Source organism: Phyllostomus hastatus, unplaced genomic scaffold, assembly GCF_019186645.2.
Source record: "Phyllostomus hastatus isolate PE091 unplaced genomic scaffold, TTU_PhHast_1.1 phas_scaffold_78, whole genome shotgun sequence".
NCBI lineage: Eukaryota > Metazoa > Chordata > Mammalia > Chiroptera > Phyllostomidae > Phyllostomus > Phyllostomus hastatus.
This window is the reverse complement of record NW_025334041.1, coordinates 85,211,868-85,236,092: the sequence shown is the minus strand read 5'-3', so window position 1 is coordinate 85,236,092 and position 24,225 is coordinate 85,211,868. Positions and strand designations below refer to the sequence as shown.

General features: G+C 45.8%; 1 protein-coding gene across 2 annotated transcripts in view; it reads left to right on the top strand.

Annotated features, from left to right (window-relative positions):
• TGFA (transforming growth factor alpha) overlaps nucleotides 1-21,994 on the top strand; it is a 138,268-nt gene extending 116,274 nt beyond the window's left edge. For both annotated transcript variants that reach the window (XM_045828470.1, XM_045828469.1), the window contains 4 exons: nucleotides 722-842; nucleotides 12,469-12,618; nucleotides 16,052-16,161; nucleotides 18,168-21,994. In XM_045828470.1, the coding sequence (XP_045684426.1) occupies nucleotides 722-842; nucleotides 12,469-12,618; nucleotides 16,052-16,161; nucleotides 18,168-18,175 (389 nt within the window). In that variant the 3' untranslated portion in view covers nucleotides 18,176-21,994. The remainder of the gene's footprint in view (nucleotides 1-721; nucleotides 843-12,468; nucleotides 12,619-16,051; nucleotides 16,162-18,167) is intronic.
• The last annotated feature ends 2,231 nt before the right edge of the window (nucleotides 21,995-24,225 follow it).

The window sequence follows — 24,225 nt, the reverse complement described above, 5'->3', positions numbered from 1 at the left end:
TCTTGAGAGTTATGGGTGTCAGGGCCGTGAGTAGGACTGGTCTCTGCCCCCCAACTCTGTTCTCTCTCCCTCTTCCCCAAGCTTTCCCGTTACTGCCTGTGCTGCCCCCAGTTGGACTATGTGCCTCAGGTCACCTTCATGGGCTAACCATGCCATGCCCACCACACCAGAGAACCCCAGCTACCCTCTTTTTGTAGAGCCTTCCAGACTTCTCCATGTTTGTTTCGGCAGAATCATACCATACAGACCATCTTGGAAATGCATCTAATTTTCAGTAGTGTATCGTGAACATCTCGTTACATCATTAGTGCAAAAGCATCGGTTTAATGGTTAGATAGTACTCTTCTGGCTTCTCACATTTCAAACAGATTTTTATGACACTATCTTTAAAAAAAAGATCACCGTCACTTTGCAAAAAATCAAAAATAGGTCACTTTGGGATGGCAGGCTCTGAATAGTAAAACAGCTCTGGTATCTCTGACTCACACAGAATCTTGTGGAGAGGTCGTTTTGTTTTCTACAAAGATAAATAAATAAATAAAGCCCTGATGGAAAGCACGCAGTGTCGGAGTTGCTAGTCCTGGGCTGGCCGGTAGAAGTGAGAGCTATGGGGGGACCAGAAATCCCAGCCCTCAGGGCTCTGCTCCTCCAGACCGGTGGGGGCAGGCAGGTATATCTTCCTGGACTGTGGGTCTGAGCCAAATGTCTTTTCTCTCCTCAGCAAATCCACCCATGGCTGCAGCTGTGGTGTCTTATTATAATGACTGCCCGGATTCCCACAGTCAGCTCTGCTTCCATGGAACCTGCAGGTTTTTGGTGCAGGAGGACAAGCCAGCATGTGTGTAAGTATCCCCTGGTGTCCTGGTGTCCTGGAATTCTGGAGCAGGGGCGGCCCAGTAACAATTAAAAGGACGTTTACCTCCATGAGGCATGCCAGAAGCCCCCGAGACTCCTGAAGCCTAGAATGTTGGAGGATCAAAACCCAGCTGGTGAAAAATTCAGGTTCCAGGGCCCCAGCCCAGAGCCACTGAGGCAGGACCCCTGGGGGCCTGGAGCCTGGAGATCTGCATTTTAACATGCATCTCACATAAGTACTGGGTTCGGCAAAGTATGAAAATTCCTGGATTCAAGTTTAATTTACTACTTAGAATTTCTGGAGGGCAAGGCACTGAGTTGAATCCTTAGAGTAGCCAGAGTCTCTATGATGAAGTCTCTGCCCTGTAGCATCTTTACATGCAGCTAATAACATAAGTGGGAATGTATGCAAAGGGGTTAGTGTACACAAGCAGCAACAGAACCAGGAGCAGCCTAGATATAAAGGATGTGTGCAGGGCACAGTGGTTTCCACAGCAGGCTGAGCACAGGTCCCTGCAGAGACTTCTTAAAGTGTACCTGAGCCCCACCCCAATCTTCCAAATCAGAATCTGCAAGAATGGGACCCAGAGTCGCATTAATTGAGAGCCACCAGCCATGGTCAGCCAGACTGTGGGAGAAGGGCCCTTGAGGAAAGCTTCCCAGAGCAGGTGCTGGGGGTTGGCTGGTGGGGTGAACAGAGAGGTTACTCCAGGCCTGAGTGTCAGGGACCTGCTGTCCCCAGTCAGTGCAGCCACAGCAGGCAGGAGATGAGGTTGAAGATAAAGGAGAGGCCGGAGCCTGCTGCAAGTGAGCCTTTATTCTGGTGGCAGTGGGAGCCATGTCAGCTTTGCAAAGGGATGTTTTAAGAAAATTAATCTGTCCACACCAGAAAGCTATTAGGTGGCCCTATACTCAACATTGGCACTATTGACATTTAGGGCTGGATAATCACTTGTCATAGGGCCTGACCTGAGCACTGAAGGATGTTAGCGGCATCCCTGGCCTCTACCTACCAGGTACCGGTAGCACCACCACGCATAGTCCTGACAGTTGAATATGCCTCTGGATATTGCCAAATGTCCTGGTGGAGGGATGTAAAATCACCCGCTGCCCTCATTAAGGACCACTCATCTATATGAAGTTGGCATTTTATAGGTCAAAAATGGTTGAAAGTCCCCAATTTCATGGGGTCCAACCTAATAGTACCAGCAAATAATACTAAATGTTAATAAAAGATAACATTTATTGAGCTTTTGCTCATGCCAGTCACCATTCCAAGAACAATCCATGTGTTAATTTATGTCATCTTCCTAATGTTCTCATGAGGCAGACACAGGGAGGCTGTGCCCAGGCTATATACCAAAGTTTACATTCAAAACCAGACTGGCTCCTGAAGCTGAATCCATAACCATGATGCTTAAGAATATCAAATGCATTAGCCCAAGAGAAATTGGGAACCAAGAGAGCTTGTGGCAGCACGCAGCAGTGGGTGGGGATTCCTTCTCCATGAGGTGTGGCTGTGTGGGCCTGAGCAGCCCTTTGGGGTGCCTCTGAGCCTCACCTGGAGAGACACACTGGCCACCTTCCCCCTGGAGGAAGGACTGTGTGATGCTCCCAGGTCATGTCTGCAGAGCTAAGAGCCCCTCCCACCCCATAAATACAAGGCACAATGATGATGATAGTCACTGTCATTATTCCCTATTATCATTCTTATTGAAACACACATAGGGGCCCTGGGGGACTGATGGTGTTATTTTTGTCAGCAGCCCAAGGTCATTGTGGAAAAACACTGGCCCTGGAGGAAGTGCCGCCTCTTGGCCCAGATATCAGGAACGCTCCCAGTGTAGCAGGCAAAAGGCACTTTCCCCTCCAATAGCACCCAATGTTGGGACCTCAGGAGGCTGCCCCTGGCTGTGCATTGAGAGGATCCTCTTTGGAGAGAGAGGGCAAGTCTTTGCTGAGTTCTGATAAACTCTGTCCCAAGCTCAATTTTTTTCTCCTCAGGTGCCTTCCCCACCAGATCAGGGGCTGGTGTAAACTTTCTGAGAGTGGGCAGCCTCCAGCGTGGGTCAGCAGATGAGCCAAAGCAATAACTTCATCTGTGGCCAAGACCCTCTTCACTGGTGGAAGCCTTCTGTTGTTCTCCTCAGTCTGGATCCCAAGCCCTGCTCTTGGCTCAGGGAGATACTTGTCCATCACATTTACCCACCATTACATTTTGATCATCAGGATGACTGACTGGCTGTCTCCTCCATTCACATTATTAATATCACTACACAGTAATTTCTCAATATAAGCTGTAGCTAGAGCCAGGCATGGCCCCCAGCACTCCACATACAGTGGCTCATGGAATCCTCACAGCTCCCCTCTCAAGTAGGGATTCTTGCCCTTATTGTATAAATGAGAAAACTGGGCCAGCTCAGGGAAGTTAAGCAACTTGCTCGGAATCCCAGAGCACCTGAAATTACTAGGCTCTTTGGTTTCCAGGAAAGGTGTTGGCACCTTCCTGCTGCAGGTAAACTGTCTGCCAAAAAAGGTCAGGGTCGTTTCCAGGCTGGTTGCCCTGACCACACACTTTTAAGGAGTCCCTGTGGGCCCAGTGTGGGGTCTGTGGAAATAGCCAAGACAGTTTCACAGTTTGGAAAAGGTGATTTCCTGTGGGGAGGCACAGTCCCACAAACAATGACCACCTCTTTACCTCAGTTTCCCCCCAGATCATGGGGCATTCAGCCCACTGACGTGTTTTATGCGGCGGTAAATGGCAATCTGCATTGTTCTTTGGTGGTTTTAATTAGTTGTCAGTGTTTTGGAAGTCAGGTTTCACATCTCCATTTAGAGGCCCAGGCTCTCACAAACACAGGTTCTCCTGTTCTCCAGTCTCCACTTTTACACGCCACGAGCTTGCTTATAGGCTCACCCAGGACAGGACCACATCTCACACCAATTATATGTGCAGTACCTAGAAGAACATTCTAATTAATTAATTGCCACTAGACCAGAAACTCAGTCTCTACAGAAAAAGCAGGTCATTGCTTTCCCTCCCTGATCTTTATACCCACCCCAGCTTTGGGGAGCCAACACACACATTCTGGTCAGTAAAACTGACACACCTTGCAGTAAGGCCTTGTCTTTCATGGCCCTAGAAAGAAAACCCACAGTAGCCCAAGATGATAGTCTCAAAAGAGGGAGTTCTTTCTAAACTACTGTCATCCTGAAGAACAATAGTCTTTCCAGAGAACCTCAAATGACACCTCACACTAAAATATGAGGTCAAGAAAAAAAGCTAAAACAAATAACTAGTCAGATAGCCAAAGGTAGTAAAAATTGTCCTTAAGCATTTGTGCTTCAGATGAACCCTAGATTGTATTTTATGTCTCCCTTTAATAAAACCCTGCTGGTACCCAACTACATTAGGGAACAAATGGGAAAAGAATTTCCCAAGACAGTAAAGCCATAGAAATCCAAGCTGAAGACTGGCTCACTGTATTTTCCCTGAGGCAGATTCCACGCTGCCTGCAGAAGCCTTCAAACAAAGGAAAACAGTTGAAGGAAGCCACCCTGGCGACAAGTTTTAAGGGTTCCAGTGTTGGCAGCCAGTGGCAACTAGTTTGAAGTTTCGATAGTTTGAAGCTTCTCACCTGTTCAAAATGCTCCTCCGTAACTGAACTCCCTGGCTTAATGTTTTCCCACAGCAAAGTGTGAAAACAAAGTACCGTCTGCCAAGGAAAACATTCCACATGGCCCTGGCCACAGGGTGTTCTGGTGGCATCCGAACAGACTCAAACACCCAGAGAGAGGTGACCGCTCTGTGTGATCAGGAACACACCTCCCATGAGATCAGGGTTGAGAGGTTTTCTTGTGGGTGCTTGAGCCACTTTATGTAGATAAACTCTCACTTCAACAACCAGCAGGAGGTGGGGCCCAGAGGTTAGGAAGTTATGGCATCTCTCTCATCCCCATGTCTGGAAAAAGTGTGTGTCCTCATCCTCTCTCTATCTAACCCACCAGAAGCAGATCTGAGGGTCACAAACCAGGCAGCCACCACAGCCGTTAAAGGCACAGCTTTGAAGGTCAGACAGACCTGAGTCACTTCTACAAATGACTTAGCTCTTCCATTAAGCCTCAGTTTCCTTTTATATAAAATGAGGACACTAGTACTTCATAGGGTTGTGATGAGGACCCAGTGACCATAATGCCTGCAGAGCTGTCGCTGTTCAAGACAACAGACCCTGACTAGACCAGTGAGGCATTAAGATTGTGTTTCTCAGTCTCACTGGCCACATTTCAAGTACTCAATATCTCTAAGTGCCTAGAAGCTACTGTATTGGACAACATAACTAGAGACTATTTCCATCATTACAGAAAGTTCTGTTAGACACCCAAGCCCAGTTCCCAGCAGAGCATAAGAGCACTTCGCATCAGGACCATCCCCATTGTGATCAGGTCATTGTTACTGTCACCATAGCTGAATGACGTTGAAAGATCCTGCTGAAAGGAGCAGTGAAAGTCAGGTAGACCTTGGAACTGGGGCTGTCCCATGAGGCCCGTGGGTCAGAGCTGCAAAGGAAGCCTTTCCTCCATCCGGCCCACTCCTCCCCAAGCCCCAGGAGCAGAGAGGCTATAGGACTTGGTGAATCTGGTTCTTAAAAGGCTGAGAGTAGGTAAGCCCAACACAGATGCCCCTGGGCTCAGGGGCCTCACTCCCACTCGAGCCCTGTAGATTTTCTCCACACTAAAGGCAAGTTGGTATAAACATGTTTCTGAAACCAAACTCCTTGGCCCTTGGTCAACTTGTTCCTTGGCCCCCATATTAAAGAGTCTGTCTTGGGACCTATGCCAAAAGACTTGGCTAAAAATCAGAGCATTAACCTCCTGCCAGACAGCACATCATAGTTTATGAAGACAAGGTCTCCCAAGAGCCTTCAAAATGCTCCCATCCTTTATTCACATTCTCAGCACTTAGCCCTTCCTTTGTGCCAACCACTTCACAAGATATTAACTCATTTAGTGCTCATAACAACTATGAAGTAAGTATTCTGTCACATTTTAAAGTTCCAGAATATATGGCACAGAGTGACTAAGTAATTTGTTCGAAGTCACACAGGCATTAAGTGGGAAATGGGATTTGAACCCAGGATAGTTTGGCTCCAAAGTCTGTACCATGCTGTACCAACTTGTAGGACCCTATCCTGAGGAAATAATATCAAATGCAAAGAGAGATAATCAGAGATAATCACCTGGCTTTAGGTACGATCTCTAAATTGGATCAGTCTAAATGATAAGGGTTCAGTGAAGCAAACCATGCACATAAATTACTGTACAATCATTTTAAAGGACTTTTGGAGAGTTTCAAATGACAGTCAAAGGGTGAAGAGATGTTAAGTGAGAATCTGATACAAAAGTATAAAAAATCTCAACTATGTTAAAAACTACATAGGAGTCATCTGGAAGGAAGCATGTTCATTGAGCTGCCATTTGCCGAGGTAGAATGTGCACCAGTGTGGGCTTTCTCATTTCTTTTTCCTTCTGCTTTATAATAACTAATGTATTTCACAATTTGCATAGAAACACTCCTTTTCTAGTTGGGGAAATTCTTCCTTAAGAAGAACATTAAGAGCACAACTCTATATGCATTATCATATTTCTTTAAAATTTGAAAAGGGCACTCACGGAGAACCACATGCATAAGGGACTTAGGGAGGAAGCCCAGCGACTCCATAGGACTGAAAGATCCTCAAGCCCCCAGCAGAGGAGAATGAAAGACACATCATTTAATTCTTGTTAAAACAGAGAGACCTACAGCCACAAAGCTTGCTCCTAAGAACTGCACCAACCTCCAGACTTAATCAGCAACAAAAATGAAAAGTCCTCAGGGCTCCCCTGGCTGGAGCCTTTGATCTCCAGCTGCAAGCTCCCTTTGCAGCTCAGGCCACCTCCTCACCCTCCCAGAGCTACACTCTTTCTTTTTCATGCGCTTCCTCCCTTTAGTTTTTTATTTTGGGAAAACAGCCTGAAAGTGATTCCAGAGCCTCCTTTTCAGCATTGTGAAGACAAAACAGCATTCCAGAACCTTGTGTCTGGGAAAACCCACTCTAGACAGATGAAATTGAATGGTCAGATGATATTTTTAAAACAGTCTTACACATTTCCCATTTCCCTTTGTGACAGATAAAATAACCTCTATTTGGTTCAGATTCTGTCTTAAACAGGGGTATAGCATCTTCTGTTTCTTCTGAACTTGATATGAGGGGGCCCATTTTATAGCCTCCACCCTGGGGAAATGCCTAGAGAGAGGAGGGAAAGGTGAAAAAGGAGGGGGGGAAGGGAAGTGGCAGACTGAACTGCAGGCCCTTGATTCTGTGTATTTACTTCAGTGATAGTTCCACCTCAGCGGTTCTCAGGCCTGACTGCGCACTGGAATCACCTGGGTGCACAGAGCATTGGGATGACCATTTCCTGGGGTGTGACCGTGTCCCTGGCAGTCTCCAGAGCCTCCCAGGTGATTCTAATGTGCAGGCAGGTGGGAACAAGTCACTGCCTGAGGTAAAGGAGAGGACAGCAGCTGTGTCAAGTGTCACTCATTTGTGATCAGGTAAAGTGACTCTTCCCTTCTTTGTGTAATTTTTACCTAAAGTAATCAGCTTCATTAAGTCTAATATTAGAAAGTTGGGATGTTTTTTAAAAATATAAAAAAAAATAGTCACAAAACATTTTCTTTTTCCCCAGTCATAAGGAGCAGCCAGGAAGCATCCCTATTATTGGGGTGGAGAAAGGACCTCCCCTCAACCCAAGGCCAGAAAGTCAAAATTGTGGTTCTTAACGTTGGCTGCCCAGCAGAATCGCCTGGGAGCTTTAAAAATAGAAATGCTCGGGCCCTGTTCCCAGAGGTTCTGATCTAGTTGGTCAGATTTGTTTTAACCTTTCCAGGTAATTCCAATGGGCAGTTAGAGTTGATGCCTCTGGTAAAACCTTCATGGTGGCTGTGAACTCTGCCTTCATCAGAATTACCTTTGGCCTTTTCTTTAAAACACCCAGACCCCATTTTCATAGTGGTTTTGATATGGGAGGCCTGGGGAGAGGCCAAGCAAGCAGGCTGCAGGCTACTCTGCCTTCCAGCTGCATTTGGGATGCTTGGGGCTAAGATTTGCTATTCTCAGCGCTCTCACAGGCCACAGCCCAGAGTCTCACCTGTGAGGCAGCCACTCAGGTGCCGCCTGTGCCTCATTGGGTAAGTTTTCATTCAAAAGCACGTTGAGCTCCCTAATTCAAAGAAACTGAGATTTGAGTACAGTGGAGCCTTGAACATCCCCCACCCTCTACACAGTCCAAATTCCATGTATTAACTTTTGACTCCCCAAAATCGCAGTTGCCCCTGGGTATCTGCAGGGGATTAATTCCAAGACACACACCCCCTATACCGATATAGAAATCTGCAAATGCTCAAGTCCCCTATATAAATGCTGTAGATCAATACATATAGTCAGCCCTACACATCAGCGGACTCCCAACCAAGGATCACAAACAATACAGGTATTTATTGAAGAAAATCCACATGTAAGTGAGCCCGCATAGTTGAAACACCTGATGTTCAAGGGCGAGCTGTATTTGCAGCTGCAACACTAAGGTGTTAGCAATCTTGTTGGCATTAAGACTTCTTAATGGTCTAGGACCATTGCTGGGAGGTTTTGAAGCAAGCAGGGCTGGTTGTTGAGGACCCACAACGTGATAGAAAGAACATGGAAAGTCAGCAAAATGTGATCCAGCCCAGGACCTTTTCTTTCTCCAGGGCATCTGGGGCATCTTTGGAACTTGCCACACTTGATGGGGCCCTCAGCAGCCCATCTTTCTTTTTGCTCTGAGGTTTGTGAGTTTGTCATTAAATCACTATCCCAGAGTGTCATCCAGACTAATTTGCATTAGCCCAGAAAGGTAGCCTTCATGGTTGACGGTATTAGTTTTTAAACCTCTAGAAGCTCCCATTTCCTAATCTGCAAAACAAAGTAAATACGGCCCTGACTTCACATGCACTGTGATTGTTGGGATTAAAAAGAGGTATTTCAAGTAGGAGTTTAACATACTTCCTAGATAAATGGTATGTGCTGTAATTAGCACCTGGCTGCCACTCTTTTATTTAAATAGGATTTCTTAGAGTTACCAGCATTCGTTTGTTAATTATAGGGTTTTCAGAACTTCATGGTGGGGGAGGTTTTAGAATCAAGCCTGCAGGTTAGAGTAGCAACATTTCAAACCGCATGAAATTTGCCTCAAGGGTGCTCACCCACCTGTACCCTGGACCTTGCACAAACATTTATGCTAATCCTCATCACACTACCTTTTTCTAGAAAGAAGTTGTCCATAGAGAAGCCTCATTGACCTGGCTGCAACTCCTGGGTAGAAATCAAACAATTCACTCAAATCCCAGGGTCCCCAGCCCATTCTGTTGGCTCGCCAGTTTTTGTAGAGCTAGCCCTCTCTTGGGGAGCATGGAGGGAGGCTGGCCTTCAGTGAGGCTGGTGGAAGGGCAGGCAAAGAGGTACACTTAGTCCTAAGGGCATTCAGGGGAGGAGAGGTCAGGGAGATCTAGGAAAGAGATATGAAAAAGGAATGGATGGGTGACTGGGTCTGTAAATCACATCTTTTTGGAGAATGTACTCTTTGAGATGGAGTCTGAGGCAGAGGAGGTAACAGGAACTGAGCTGGGGAAGGGGAAGAGTAGTCTTTCACTCATTAGGCAGGTATGTCCTGAGTGTCTATGTGCTGAACACAAGTTTGACACTGGGCTAGTGAGGAAGGAGAGACAATTTGGGTTAGTGAAACCTTGGTGATGGGTAATAAATTAGAGGGGGTAGATTGGGGCCCTGCAAAGAAACGGTGTCAGATATCAAATAAAGGAAGTCCAAAACTCAGGTGGGAGCCATCTGGGTATAGGGTGAAAACTCAGATGAGCTGGAGATGGTACCCTTTGCAGGGTTATCTGTCAACAAAGACAGCTTCGATTTATTCATCGCTTACGCCTGCTGATCATCACCTCTCAGCCTCTAGTCCAGTCTGCTGTCAGCTTTCCCTGGTGCTAATGGGCCCATGCCTTTGTTTGCTTCACAACCTATAGGATGAGCTACTTCTTGACTTTCGCCTTCACATCATTATTATTAATACCAAGTAAAAACAAAAGAAAAAGAAAAATTAGCCCCTGTCCCATAGCCCCTCAGTCTTCTCCCTGCCAGCCCAAGTCTATGAGAGCCAGGGTTCTTATTCAGATTCCTGTGGGCCAGATCCTTTTCCAAGAAGATCCCCCTCCTCTGCTTTGTTTCTTCTCCATCCGGGACCTGCTCTCTCCTCCACAGGTCTGTAGAGAGCGCTATGTGGCACCGTCCATTCTAGTCGGCCCTCCTCAGCTTCCTTACTTACCAAACAATGAATACCTTTGCACCCTTGTTGAACCTATAAGCTCAAATCTTTGATGCTATCATGATTGGAGGCTAAGCCAAAAGCTAGATTTGATCAAGAGCTGAATCTATGGCATTCTCATCTAAATCCCTGTTTAGTGCACAGGGGGAGCAGCCTGGTGAGTGAGCAAGAACCTAGACCCTGGGGTCAGCAGACCTGGGTATGAATTTCTCTTTTCCCTAGCAGGGTGGACATAGCCAAATGACTTGACTTTTCTGTGCAAGGATTACATGAGAAAAGGTATGCTTACTGTAAGATAACCCTTCACAAAAAAACAGGTGCCTGGATTCAAACTAAAAAAATACCTTTCTCTAAGGTGCATAACAACCGGATTCTGGGACACAAGCGCAGTGAAAGACTTCCGTCATGCAGTGTTAAGACAGAAGCTTGTGTGCTTGGGTATCCCAGGTGGTAGTCTTAAGCAGCAATTTTTGCAGCATCTAATGTTTGCCGTAAATCTTAACCCATAGAATACCTATTCCTTCAACATTAAAATGATGACATTTTTGTTAACTTTGAGCAAAACTTATACTCCAGGAGAATATACTGTACCACAAGTCCTCAATGTCATTGATAAGCTCTGAGACTTTACATGAAATGATAAATATGAAACTAATCTTATCATAGGCTAATTGGTATAAATAAGAGTTAAGTTCATTAAGTGTGGTAATTGCTGGGGAGTGGGGAGTATAATGGGACTAAATGATAATGGGGAAAAATACAATAAAGATGTAAAGTTTTAAAAAGAATTCAGTTCATTGACATTACAATGAAATGTTATAATGAAACAAGGTTACAATGAAACAGCATTATAACAAGACAAGGGTGTCCAGTATTCGGGGACCTGGTTGAGGTACCCTGCTGGCAGCCGGGGTCTAGCAGCCAGGAGCACAGGTGCAGGACCCTCCCAGACGGAATGCCTCTGGGGCCAGGAAGACCCTTTACATCCTCTCATTTTTACTTGTTCCTCGAGTGTCTTAAATAAAAGTGAAGGTAATAGACTAGCTATTTCATCAAAGGGTAGACTCTTTAAAAAAAGTGTAGCTATTATTGCCATGTTTGAGGGGGGAAACAAAACAAAACCTAAAACCAGTGTATACTGTTTGGTGCAAGGCTGCTTTTCAGGGAAGTCCCCTGTGGAAAGGAAGGCTCCCTGCCTGAGAAGGCAGCGGTTGGTGATCAAACATTCCCATCACAATTTGAAAGTCACCCCAGACAAAGGGACCAGTGTGTAAGCTAGATATCTTCTATTGAAAAGAATCATACGTTTGGAGTGGTGGAAAATACCTGCATCCGAAAATGGCCATCACTTCCTATGGCTAGAACATATCCTAAGGAATTGTGTGAGAACCACTTGTGGCTGCCCCAGGATCGGGGTGGTAGCACAGGCGAGAGTGAGATGGAAGAAGCAGCATAGCCTTTAGCACGTAGGAGGAGGCTATTACTAAAGTGATTGATGCCAAAGAGCCTCTGAGTAACAGCAAGACCAGTAGTAATCGCAGCTTATGTTGGCATTGCCCTTTAAAGGCTATACACAGCTCATGAACATGACCTCTCCTGTGCCCTTGCTAATCCTCAGTGGAGAGAGGCCAGGTGTTGTTGGAAATGAGGACCAGGGTTCACAGATCAGTGACTTCTCAAGTCCCACAACTACTAGTTAATGATGCTGGCCCCACCCTCAGTATGTGCCCCATGTGCTGGGCCACCAGGGTACAGCTTACAGAACTAATTAAACTTGAAGAAGATAAGTAAACCACAGCCTGTGTCTCCAGCTGGTTCAGTGTGTTTTCTTGAGCTCATCATCAGAAATTCTGAACACACACATTTGGTTTAAAAATAACCTGAATTTTTACAAACTGCCAAAATGAACTCAGTGCCATAAACACATTTGCTGCCTTCTTCATTCCCCCAAATGCTGGCATGGTGACAATAATAATGAAGTGCTTCAGCAGCACCTTTCCTCCTCATGTGATAAAGCTGATCCCTTGCCTCTCGTCCAAGCAAGAGGTGCCTATGCAGGAAGTGGGAGTGACTTGACTGACACCTGGAGAGGTCTCTTTGGGCTTTTCCTAGAGCTTTGGGTCGCTCCAGTCCAGCCTTCCCTGGGGAGTTGGGGGAACAAGACCTTCTGCCAGGAGACTATGCTGATGTCCGTTTCTTCCCCAGCTGCCATAGTGGGTACATTGGATCACGCTGTGAGCACGCAGACCTCCTGGCCGTGGTGGCCGCCAGCCAGAAGAAGCAGGCCATCACCGCCTTAGTGGTGGTTTCCATCGTGGCCTTGGCTGGCCTCATCATCACGTGTGTGCTGATACAGTGAGTATTTGCTGCCCCTAAAGTCAAGTCTTCTCCTTTCCCAGGGACATCTGCAGCATGCCCAGATAATAGGGCTACCTCAGCAGTTTATTGCTGTGATGTCTGATTAGTGTCAGCTCAGCCAAGTGGAACTTTGGTGACAGCCAAAATGGCACACATCCTGGAAGGGTCCCAGCAGTGGGTCTGTGCACTGCTGGAAGCCCCGTAGACTGAAGGCAAGCTCACTTTCCCTGTTATCGGGTTTGGAGCCTTCACTGTTTCCTGATGGGGATGTCCAAGTGCTCCAAAGTGAACCGGAAACAGCTCCCAGCCTCATTTGGACAGGAGCTCTTTGCAAATTGTAAAGCCACACAAAGGCCACTGTTAACTGTTGTGACAGGTTAATGGCAGCCCTCCCTCTTTTTGCACTTCTCTGCCCAACTCATCCTCCAAACCTGAGTTTCTGCCTTGCATCTTCCAAGAAGCCTTCCTGAGCCCACTGTTAGAGAGACTGCTTTCAGATGTTTCTTACCCTTGTTTGCTGGCTTGCATCTCTCAATAAGACTGCTCTGCAAAGGGAGAAACTCGGGGTGCATTCCCAGCATCTGCCCAGATGTATTCCATGGAAACGTTGGGAGATGTCTAAGTCACAAAGCAAGCCCTCAGAGATCTTATACATAATTGGATATGCATAAGGAATTCACAGCTAAGGACTGCCAGTAGCTTAGTATAGATTAACTCACAGTGGAAAGACAGTAAGTGGGTGGGGCCACTGTGGCAAGGGCTGGAGTAAACGGCCAGCCGTGTGTTAATGCAGGAAGCCAGACTTTCACCCTCTGCGGTTGCCTAGGATTTGGGACAGATAAATAGTGTCTCTGCCCTGTTTGCTTATTGGTTTGTTGGTATTGGGGCATCTAAAACACACACTCCTGCTGAGTGAAATAAGTCAGAGAAAGATAAATGCCATATGATTTTATTTATATGTGGAATCTTAAAAAAAAAAAAACACAAAATAAACAAAACAGACTCATAGGTACAGAGAACATTTGACAATTGCCAGATGGGGGTTTGGGGAATGGGTGAAAAGGGGAAAGGGATTAAGGAGTACAAGTTGGTAGTTACAAAATAACCATGAGCATGTAAAGTATGACACAGGCAATATGGTCAATAATATTGTAATATCTATGTATTGTGAAAGAAGGGTACTAGATTTATTAGGGAGGTTACTCTGTAAGTTATATAAATATCTAATCACTATGTTGTTAAAAAAAGTTCATACTATATGATTCCATTGTTATAAAACTGTAGACAAACCAAATTGGGCTCTAGTGACAGAAAGTAGACCAGGGTGCTTGGGGAAAGTGGGGTGAGGTGGGGTGGGGTGGGGTGGGAGAGAGGGAGAAGTGGGGGCGATGACAGAGGAACACTAGGACTCTGGGGGTGACAGATATGTTCATTATCTTAACTGCGGTGATGGTTGCATTTGTGTGTACATATCTCAAAACTTATCAAACTGTACACTTTAGTGTGTGCAGTTTATTGTATGTTAATTATATCTCAGTAAAAATATTTAAATTAAAAAATTACAAATAAAAATAAAGCACAGGCTCCAGGTTTTGGCAATGAAAGGAGTGGCCTTTAGAGCCCCAGCTGTTGACATCAGCCACAGCCTGTTCACACCCTTCTCCTGGAACAAGCTGGTGCTTAGTGGTGAGAGATGAGGTCTGAACTGGGCCAGCCTGCCCTTCCTCTGCTAGCAGGATCTGTTCCACTCGCATGTGCCTTGGGCAAACATGTTTGCAGGTAAAAGACAAGCAGCTCTGGTTCAAGCTGGGGCAGAGCTCAGGCTCTGCCACTCATGAAGACCCTCCCTGGGGAGCAGTAGCAACTGCTGGCCTAATGGACCACTGCTAGCTACCTGTGCTCACCCATCACTTCCATATTCCTCTTTCTATGGCCAGGAGGGTCCTAGAGCCTTAGAATAAGACTGAGTGACTGTGTGGTCTCTCCAGAGGGACATAAAAGCTCATTTTCACCAGATTTCTTGGAGACAAGGACAAACCAAGATACCTAGACAACCTCTCTCATTCCCAGGAAGGCAACCAGTCCCACCTCTCCTCTGTCCTTTGCCAGCCTGTCCGTGGCAGATACCAAGTTTAGAATCTCTGAGCCAGTGACTAAGCCCTCATGCCCACCAGGCTGCTAGTTGCCTGGGCAGGGGGCCCTACTGAGTTGCAGAATTGGTTGGGACCAGCTCATCCCATGCCAGAGAAATCAAGAGGTTTTGATTTCACTTTCCTTGGGATGCTCCTGGCTGGGTCATGATGGGGTCAAGTCTCCCTGGCTAGCTGAGTGCAAGACAGCAATCACTGATGGATCTGGAATCCAGGCCTGTGGCATGGGATGAACCTGGACTGTGCAACTCAGGAGGGACCCTTGCCAGGCAGACTGACCTGGCCACTGTGCCAGAAGCAAGGTGGGCAGAAATGTTACAGGGCCCCTTCTTAGCTCTGCTGCCCAAAGATTCCGGGGCCCCCTAACCTTCCCACAGCTGGGATGGGGATCATGAATTGCCACCAAGCGCCAAGAGGGAAGGAAGCACAGCAACAGGCTTGTTTCCTCATCTGTTCTCAGGCTCACATCAGCCAGGAGATCCCTCCCAGCTCCAGTCAGCAGATGCATAGGTTATACATACATTAAGGTTAAAAGGAGTGGACATGAAGTCTTCTTTCTTATCCCCTGGGGAAACGGCTATCAGTGTCTCTGGGTAATGAATGACTTAGTGCTCTCTTTTCTGACCTTTTTTGAGTCCTCTGGTTCTTCTTTCATGCTAACTCTGCCCATGGAAGGAGGCAGGAGCCGTCACAGCCCTAACACTTCAGGACTCTGGGTAACACAGGATCTCTGGGAAGTTGGGTTTGCCACAAATAGAAGGTATTAGTCCTCAGAGAAGGATTCAAAGCCACTAAGATTCATGACTCATTCTCTCCTTCTTTCCATGGGTCAGTTCAGCCCAGCCACTGTCCCTTCTTGACTGTTGGCAATACCCTGCCAGCCTGAAGTGGCTGCTTTGTCCCAGTCCTGAGAGCAGTTCTGAGGCTATTACTACACTTACAGAATGACCCATCTGCTGCCGCTTTATGGAGCTGGCAGCCGTGTGGTGACAGACCCCTGTGAGAGCTGGGAAAGCTGGAGCCAGGTTACCCTGGCAGAACTGCACAGACAGAGCTGGTACTTTCGGGTGGCCTATGGGTGCTTTTGCTATTGGCCAGCACCTGACCTTAAGGCCACCATCTAGCCAGACCCTCAGTCCCCTGCAGTGTCTGTCCCTTGGAGGGCCCCACGGGAGGCGGTTTTAAGCCTAGAGCTGCCCAGCAGACCCCTCGGGCAGACACTGCACCAGCTGGGTGCTCCTGCCAGGCTCCTGCTTTAACTGTGTTCTCTGTCTTTGTAGCTGCTGCCAGGTCCGAAAACACTGTGAGTGGTGCCGGGCCCTCGTCTGCCGGCACGAGAAGCCCAGTGCACTCCTGAAAGGAAGGACTGCTTGCTGCCACTCGGAAACAGGTAAGGGGCTGCATCCATGAGGGGCCTTTTCCCCTTGGGAGATACTATTGATTGGGTGGAGAAAATGGCCACCTTTTCTCCAGGTCAGGGCAGAAGTTCTTGGAGATTAAAGCAGGAGGAGGGACAAAAGGAAGGTGATATTTATCTACCTAGTTAGGTTTAGTTTATTCTAAGCTGTGTTTAGTCAAAAGGGAGCTCTTTTATTCTTAGCAGTGACTATATGACTTTTAACAAGCTACTTGACCTCTCTGAGCCTCAATTTTCATAATAAAAAGGTGTGTAAATTGAATAAGTATCAAAAAAAAAAAGCATTGTGGGCTTTTTTTTTGTACTTATTATCCACTTAGTATATCCACTATACTAGATACTGTGGGCAAAGTATCTAGTATAGTGGATCACCAACTGTAGATATGCAATAGGTGTTCATTCCTTTTCCCTTGAAAAATCACCTCCCTTTTCCCATCTGTGAAGTGAGGAGTTTGGACTATAGAAGGTCTCTAAGGACTCTTTAAACTTTTAGATGCTGTAACCATCATTAAGTTTTCCATTGTTTTTTTAAATATATTTCCAACATCCACAAAGCAGACTGGACATCTAGACATGAGGCCAAATGCACATCTCAGGAGCACGTCTGAGCATCAGTAGCTTGGGGCTCACAGAACCAAATTGCTCCTTTATCCAGGCAAGCTTTGGGAAATCTCACATCAGCAGTTTTTTTGGAATATACTTAGACCAACAGAGCTCATCATAAAATTTCCTTTTCAGGAACTAATGGGTCAGAAGGCAATTACCCTTGGGGCTGATCCACCCCAAGGTGGCCTTCACTAGTAAACAGTTAACATTCCAGAAGTTCAAGGTTCCATGCAGAGTGTAGGAAAAAGAGTGAATGGGAAGTTGGAACATTTATATGTTTGTTAAACCTCATGGTATCTGACCTGGAGGGAACTGAAGCCCAGGGAGCACCAATTATTTGGTCTTCATTTCAAGAAGTACAGTAATGGTGCATGGGCAGTGCTTTTGACTTGACAGGATGCTAATCCATTAATCTTCAAAAAAAAAAAAAAGGCTTAAGGAGGAGGAGGATTTGTGGGTAATGCAAGTAAACTAAGTCTGTCACAGGCCTGCTTGGGTCCCACCATAAGTCTGTGAGGGAGCTAAGATGAGAACCAAGGTTCTCAAGGACCTCACTCATGTCCTTCTTCCACTGCCTCTGGGGTCATCCACTGGTCTTTCAGCTCCAACAGAAAAATTACTTACATCTTTTAATAAAATTTATAGTAGATTTTGTACCAGTTTTCTGCACCTCAGCAGAGTCATTTCAGGGTACAGTAAGTTTCTTCTGTATGTTACTTCTCCTCTTCCCACATTTGAGAGGATTTTACCCTTGAGCATGGGGATGGGTCTGGCCTTCCAGAGATGGCACTGAGCCTGAAGCCCCTGTCCCTGAGATGATGCACACTTCCCCACCTCTATAGGGATCATGGGAGGGACCAAGTAGGAAGTTGTCCAGGCTGACTGGAGCTGCTGGGAATGGGGCCCATGCTGTCTCACCATGACAGACACAGAGGATGCCCTCAGGGCCCTACCCATTGAGAAACAAATAGGTCCGTTCTTGTATGGCCATAAGGGAAGCCATTCTACCACCAGAATCTTGGAGCAGCTCTTGTGCTGCCCAGTAAACCACTCTTTGTGGGGGAACTGGCCATAGGCTGGGTTGAATAACTTCCGGTTGAACAGAGGCCCACACAACAGGGTGCATCCACTGTTCTCTCCTGCCGTGACTCATTTCACTTTTGGTCAGCCTTTTCTTTGGCACTGACAGCACAGTTTCAGAAGCTTCTGCCCCTGAAGTTGAACCAGCAAAACCTGGGCTTGGGTCTGACTGCCCAAAAGAACTTGGTGACCTTGGCTGATTGATACATCTCCAAGATTCTGTCTCAAGGCTGTTTTGTCAGCATGGCTGGGGTCTGGCCCACAGAGCTTAACCTGTTCTTCCTTTCTCACAGTGGTCTGAAGAGCCCAGAGGAGGAGTTTGGCCAGATGGACTACAGCGGTCCTGATAAAGAAAGAACTTCTTCAGGATAGCCCAGCAATGGATGCCCTGGGTGTGTGGCAGACCTTCCTACTCTGCCTGCATCACCTGTGCAGCCTTTTGTCTTTTGTGGGCCTTCCTTTAATACTCTATCAAGAACTCTGTCTGCTTGGGGTTATTTGGTGTGATCTAGAAAAGAAATCAGTGGATCACAATTTAAAGACTGGTGAAAAATGAACTGCAAGGGGTGGACTTCCCATTTACCCACATAAGGTGTGTGCATCAGCCAGCGTCTGAGTCCAGGTGTACTTGTCTTCTACCATTCATGGATGCCAGTCTGTGTTACTTTTTCATGGGTCCACAGCAGCATGCAGCTTGCCCAGCACTGAAGATTCCAGCATAGTTGTTACATTTTTTTCTCATCCACTTATTGAGGAAGAAGGTGGAGAAAGGGTAACTGCTCATTGTTATATGAGGATGCCAACTTTAAGAAGAGCTGTGCCTGTCCTCTGTCCACAAGACCCTCAACCAGCTCAATATCTTCCACAGACATACGAATGATGCTGAGGACCTTCCCAAATCATCACCACCCTTGGAGATGATTTCTTATTTATTAGCTGGATGATGGTTTTATTTTTAATCTCTTAAGCCAATGTAAAAAGCATAAAACTCTTTTAGACTTCTACATTAATGATGGATGTGTTGCTGGCTGCAAAGTTATACAATACTGATTTCAAATGTGTGTCCTCTTTGGAAAAGCCACCCACAAGGTACAGAGATGGAAACAGAAGTTGAGTCGCTGATGGGAGCAAGGCCTGGGGTTCAGACGTTGTGCCATTTAAGATAGAAAGGCAGTAAATGCTTTTGGGTACATTCTGGTGGAAAAGTTAGCCAATCCAGCAGCACAGATTTGTCACCTCTGTCGGGGAAGAGAGGAAGAATGTGTGTGTGTCTACACAGGTTAAACACAATACTCACTACACTGCTCCATGATTAAACATACTAACTTCCTCAGGAGGCTTCCAAGAGTGTGCTACAAAATAGCATTAGCTTCGAGCCACGGGCATTAGGGCCACATCCATGAAAGGGGGACTGGTCATTTATTTTCTATTTTGTCACTTGGTTGATTTGTTACTTCATTTTTAAAAGGAGAAATTTAACTTTTTATTTATTTTCAAGCATGAGGAGAAATAGTCCAGTGATTTTGTTTGTTTGTTTGTTTGTTTGTTTGTTTGTTTTTAAAAGCTCTCACAAGCTGTCTCCACCAGGAGGGTCTCACTTTTCCCTCAGAGAAGGGAGGGATTGCCCTCCTGGGCATGGGGCACATCTCAGCCCACCGCCCACTGCCCGGCCTGTGGAAAGCACTGCCCCCCTCCCACTAAACAGCAGGGTGCACATCCCTAGGAACTGTCATTAAAATTTGGGAATGGAATAACAATGAAATGATATACAAACTCATGCAAAGGAAGTCTTCTTTACTAATATTTGGGGAAAATGAAAGATTTCTACCTATTAACCATTCAATGCATTGAGCTTCTCACATCACAGAAGTGACCATTAAAATATGTCAATTCTGCTTGAAATTTCTACCAGCTCATCTTGTCCTCCCCTAATTCTTCTTCCTCAATCTGTCTATCTCAATGAATTTTCTCTCCCTTTCTTACAGCTGAGACAATTTTTGACCCATGTCTTAACTTGGCACTTCCATTGAACCATGGTGCACCCAAAGCTCTGAGAGCAGAAATGGGATCTGTTCACCAGTAGCCCCCCCCACCATGTAATTGACGCAGCTCCCAGGTTTTAATTACAAAAGAAAATAGGCCTAAGTTTACATTCCTTGGACCAGTCCTACAGCAACAGATATGTGGGCTGAGGCTGGTATGCATAGCTGCTCACATGGAGACCAATCCAATTGTTGCTGGCTGGCAGACTCCAGTGTCACTTTTCCCATCAGACTCTGAAGGCCTGAGATTCCTGTTTAGAGAGACTAATAGAAGTAGAGTAGTGTCATCTGTTAACTTAAGGTCACGTTTTTACTTTAGGACAATCTTTCTCAGTCTTTTGGAGACTCTTTGAGGTCTGAGTGCCATTAAAGAATATGGACTGATATGAAAATGTTTGCGGGCTTTCTTCACCTAATGAATGGAAAAATCAGTGTCCAATCTGTAGGCTTCCAAGAGCCTTTGCAGAGGTGTGAGGAGACATGGATGGAAGCAGAAGGAACCTTCTTGGTTCCCTGTGGGGACTTTGGATTTAGCATCTGTGAACACTCTTGTCCTCAGGTCCAACAAGTCATAGCCATTAGCTCCCCCTTCCTTGTGCCTGCACGACCACACAATGAACAGGCTCAAATGTGTGCAACCCTAGACGTGCCTCTCGGGCCAGCCCTCTGTAAACTAGGTCTGAAAAGAGCTGAAAGCAGAGTCTGGGGTCAAGGCAGACCTGTTGGACCTTTGTCCAACCACCAGGATATGACACGGCCTTGCCTCTTTAGTAATTTCTCTTGTAGAAATCAGATGGCCAACAAGCTTGGATTCCTGTGCCATCTCATGCACTGGAGCTTCTTTGGTTAGTTGTAAAATGCCCCCATCTCAGGTTAAAAATGCAACTTCTAATCCATGTCTGCATGTTCTTGTGTTTCCTTGCTCTTTAGAAAGCCAAGTGTTCATGATGATTAGGGACTCATTCCAAAGACCTGACTTGATAGGTAACCATACACCTGGGAGTAGGGAACACAGCTGTTTTCAATGTCTGTCTCAGGAGAAGTGAAAAAACTCCTAAAAAAATAGAGAAGGTGCTTCCATATCTTTTACGGAGCCTGTTCTACAGGCCGTGACCCTCAAGCACACTGGCAGGAAACACTATCTTCTAGATAGAAGATATACACCAGCCTATCTTGATCTGGAAAACATGCCTGGCTACAAGTGGGAAAAAGCAAGGTATGAGCTTGCCATTGTGTTCCAACAGAAGAGGTAGGCAGAATGTCCCCTGAGTCTATTTTCCTGAGAAAGAAGGAGGAGGTGGGATTGACACTCCCCCACCCCCTTTGATGAAGGAGGGGAAGGTGTGGTTCTAGAGCTTCTTGGGGGACAGTTCTCTGCAGGTAGAAAAAAGGGTCTGGCATCTTCAACTAGGCCGTCCAACTAGGTCTCGGCACACATGGGCCACTGGTTGCTTTTCCAGGCACTTTGGCAGAAATGGGTCAACCAGGCTCTGACACTGCTCAGGGCACACTGACCCCTTAGTAGGGTCTGGGCTCAGATTTCTTACAACCTGCTCAGTAAAGGGGGGTCAGGAGATGATTCAAAAGCCTAGGACCATGGGGGACATCACAGAAACAGATAGACACCTATGCTTATTCTTAACACTAACATAAGATCTGTTCTCTGTAGCCACTGATTTCACCAGGCTTTCTGAAAGATCCAGTGATAAGCACAAACACAGTACTGAAAAGCAACCCCACTTTCTAATGTAATAACTGACTGAAGTGTTCAACTATTCATTATCTTTATTATAACAAACCTGATGCTTTTTTTAAAGAACTTGTTATTCTGACTTCTGTATATGTTGCACTGAAAAGGTTAATATTTAATAATGTTTTAATTTATTTTGTGTGGTAAGTTAATTTTGATTTCTGTAATGCATTAATGTGATTAGCAGTTCTTTTCCTTAATATCTGAATTATTTAAAAAGTAGTGAGAAATATAAAATGCAGTTGCATTTTTCAGTCATGTGCATTGTTGTTCAGTTGTACTGTACATTGTTTGGAAAAATGAAGGAATGAACGCTTTTTTTCCTAAATCAAGACTGAAACTTTTCTTTTGTGAGATTGGGATATTAAGATTTTCCTCTGCAAATGTGAATAATGAAAAAAATTAGATGCTCTTTTTCAAAATGCAGGGATCCTAAAATGAAAGAGAGTTGATCCTTGTCTGCTTGAAGAAACCAAATTCTTTCAAGTTTTTCTCAATATATAATATTTCATCTATTATGTGTCCAACATATGCCAACTGATGTAAAGGAAAATATAAAGCACACAATCCATGCCCCAGGGAATTGAAATCTGGCTGGGAAGACAGACTGACATGCGGAAAATAATTCTGGATCAGTTCTAGACAAGATACAAATAGTTAACTGTAAGGTAGAGATTATGCATTAATAGCTGTAGTTCTCAAAAGTGTTGCCCCCAGATGAGCAGTATTAGTAGTATCAGAACTTCTTAGGAATGCCAATTCTCAGGCCCCACCCCAAACCTATTAAACTCTAGAGGTGCCCCATGCCCCCTCTGCCTCTCAGGTTATTCTGACATATGCTCAAGTTTGAGAACCACTGTGCTTTAGGACTCAGTGAGAGCAAATTATTGTGAGGCTACAGTTTTTAGGAAAAGGCTATGCAGAAGTGAAGCCTAACACAATTTACCCATTAATGTTCAAAGCTAATAGCTATCAGAAAATATTTTCTGATTAAAGACCTGCATTTATTTGGATCTTCTCTGCTCAATTTAGTTGAAGAAAAAACAAGCCTATCCACCTCCTACCACACCCCCACTCACCCCCCTGCAGCTCAGCACTGCCCAGTTTCTAACTGTAAGGAATTGTTCTAAAACTGTCAGCCTAGTTCTTGTAAGCCTCACTGCATTTGAATTTCCATGGTTAAGCCTCTGTACTTCTATCCTATGTGGGGACCTCACATGTGCAACCTATGAGAAGCTCATCCAGAAGCAGTGGAGAGTGAAATAGTTGCTGAATAGCATGAGATCTTGGTCGAAAGGAAGGCATGGCACTTTGTAGCCAGGAAGAAGTATGTAGGCACCATTGTCCAGGCCCCAGAGAGCTTTGGTATCTGCCTAGCTTGCAGGAAGATGGACACCCAGGCATCTTTTCATTCTAGTTCCCTGGTCTGGTGTCTGTCCCTCAACAGAACCTTCCTTACCTCTTAGGAGAGAGAGGGTGAGACCTGCTACCCACACTGGTATTCCCCTTCATGACCCTATTTAGTCTTCAGGGACAGCTTCAGGCCTTTTCCTCAACCAATATGTAGAATTTTCCACTTATCCTATTTCTTCTCCTCCTCCCCGATTTGCAAGCCCTGTTCCTGCCAAGACTGCCTGCCTGCCAGACCAGTGTCCAGTGGCTGTCCCTGGTTCTGGTCAGGGAGGTGCACTGTACTATCTGGAGTGTTGAAGACCCATTCCAGGAAAAAGTACGGATGAACTCAGAGTCAAGCCAGACCTCCCCTCATTTATCTAGGTGACCTGCAGTTGCCAGCTTGAATCCAAGTTCTGGACTGTTTGGGCCTAGTCTTTTTGGAAGATGTTGACCCAAAAGCATCCATGTTTTGCCTGGTTTTTGTATGCCCTGACTCCTACCTGACTCAGTTTGGGGGATTTTGGGTGTGACCCAGCCTTGCCTCCTCCCTGGCTCAGAGCTCCCTGCTTTGCAGATGCCTGGATTCTAGCATCAGCATTCTGCCTGTCTTTTGAAACTTCCTCTCCCACAGGGGTGGGCAAAAGTAGATTTGCAGTGTTCATATGCAAAATAATACAATTATTAATGAACTACAACCAGAGACATTGAAATAAAGAGCAAACTGACAGTAACCAGAGAGGAGTTGGAGAAGGATAATAGGGGAAGGGCCATCAAGGAACATGTATGAAGGACACATGGACAAAGCCAAAGGGGGTAGGTTTCAAGAGTGGGAAGCAGGCATGGGTGGGACAGGGGGGCGGGGCATGGTGAGGTGAAAATGCAGACAACTGTACTTGAACAACAATAAAAAAAATAGTAATTCAAGAAAAAGCTCTGTTTTGCATATGTGCCACTGTAAGCCTACTTTGGCCCACACCTGTATTTGCTCTCTGCAGGACTTGCTACTCAGGCAGGTCCTGAGGTTTCTGGCATGACCTTTCACCTCTAGAACTAGGGAGGAACATGCATATGGATCATACAAACTGAGTCTGGAAATGCCTATTCCACTAGGCTGGTATCTCTCACCCCAGGCCAACTGAATTCTAGAATCTGTGAGAATGGACC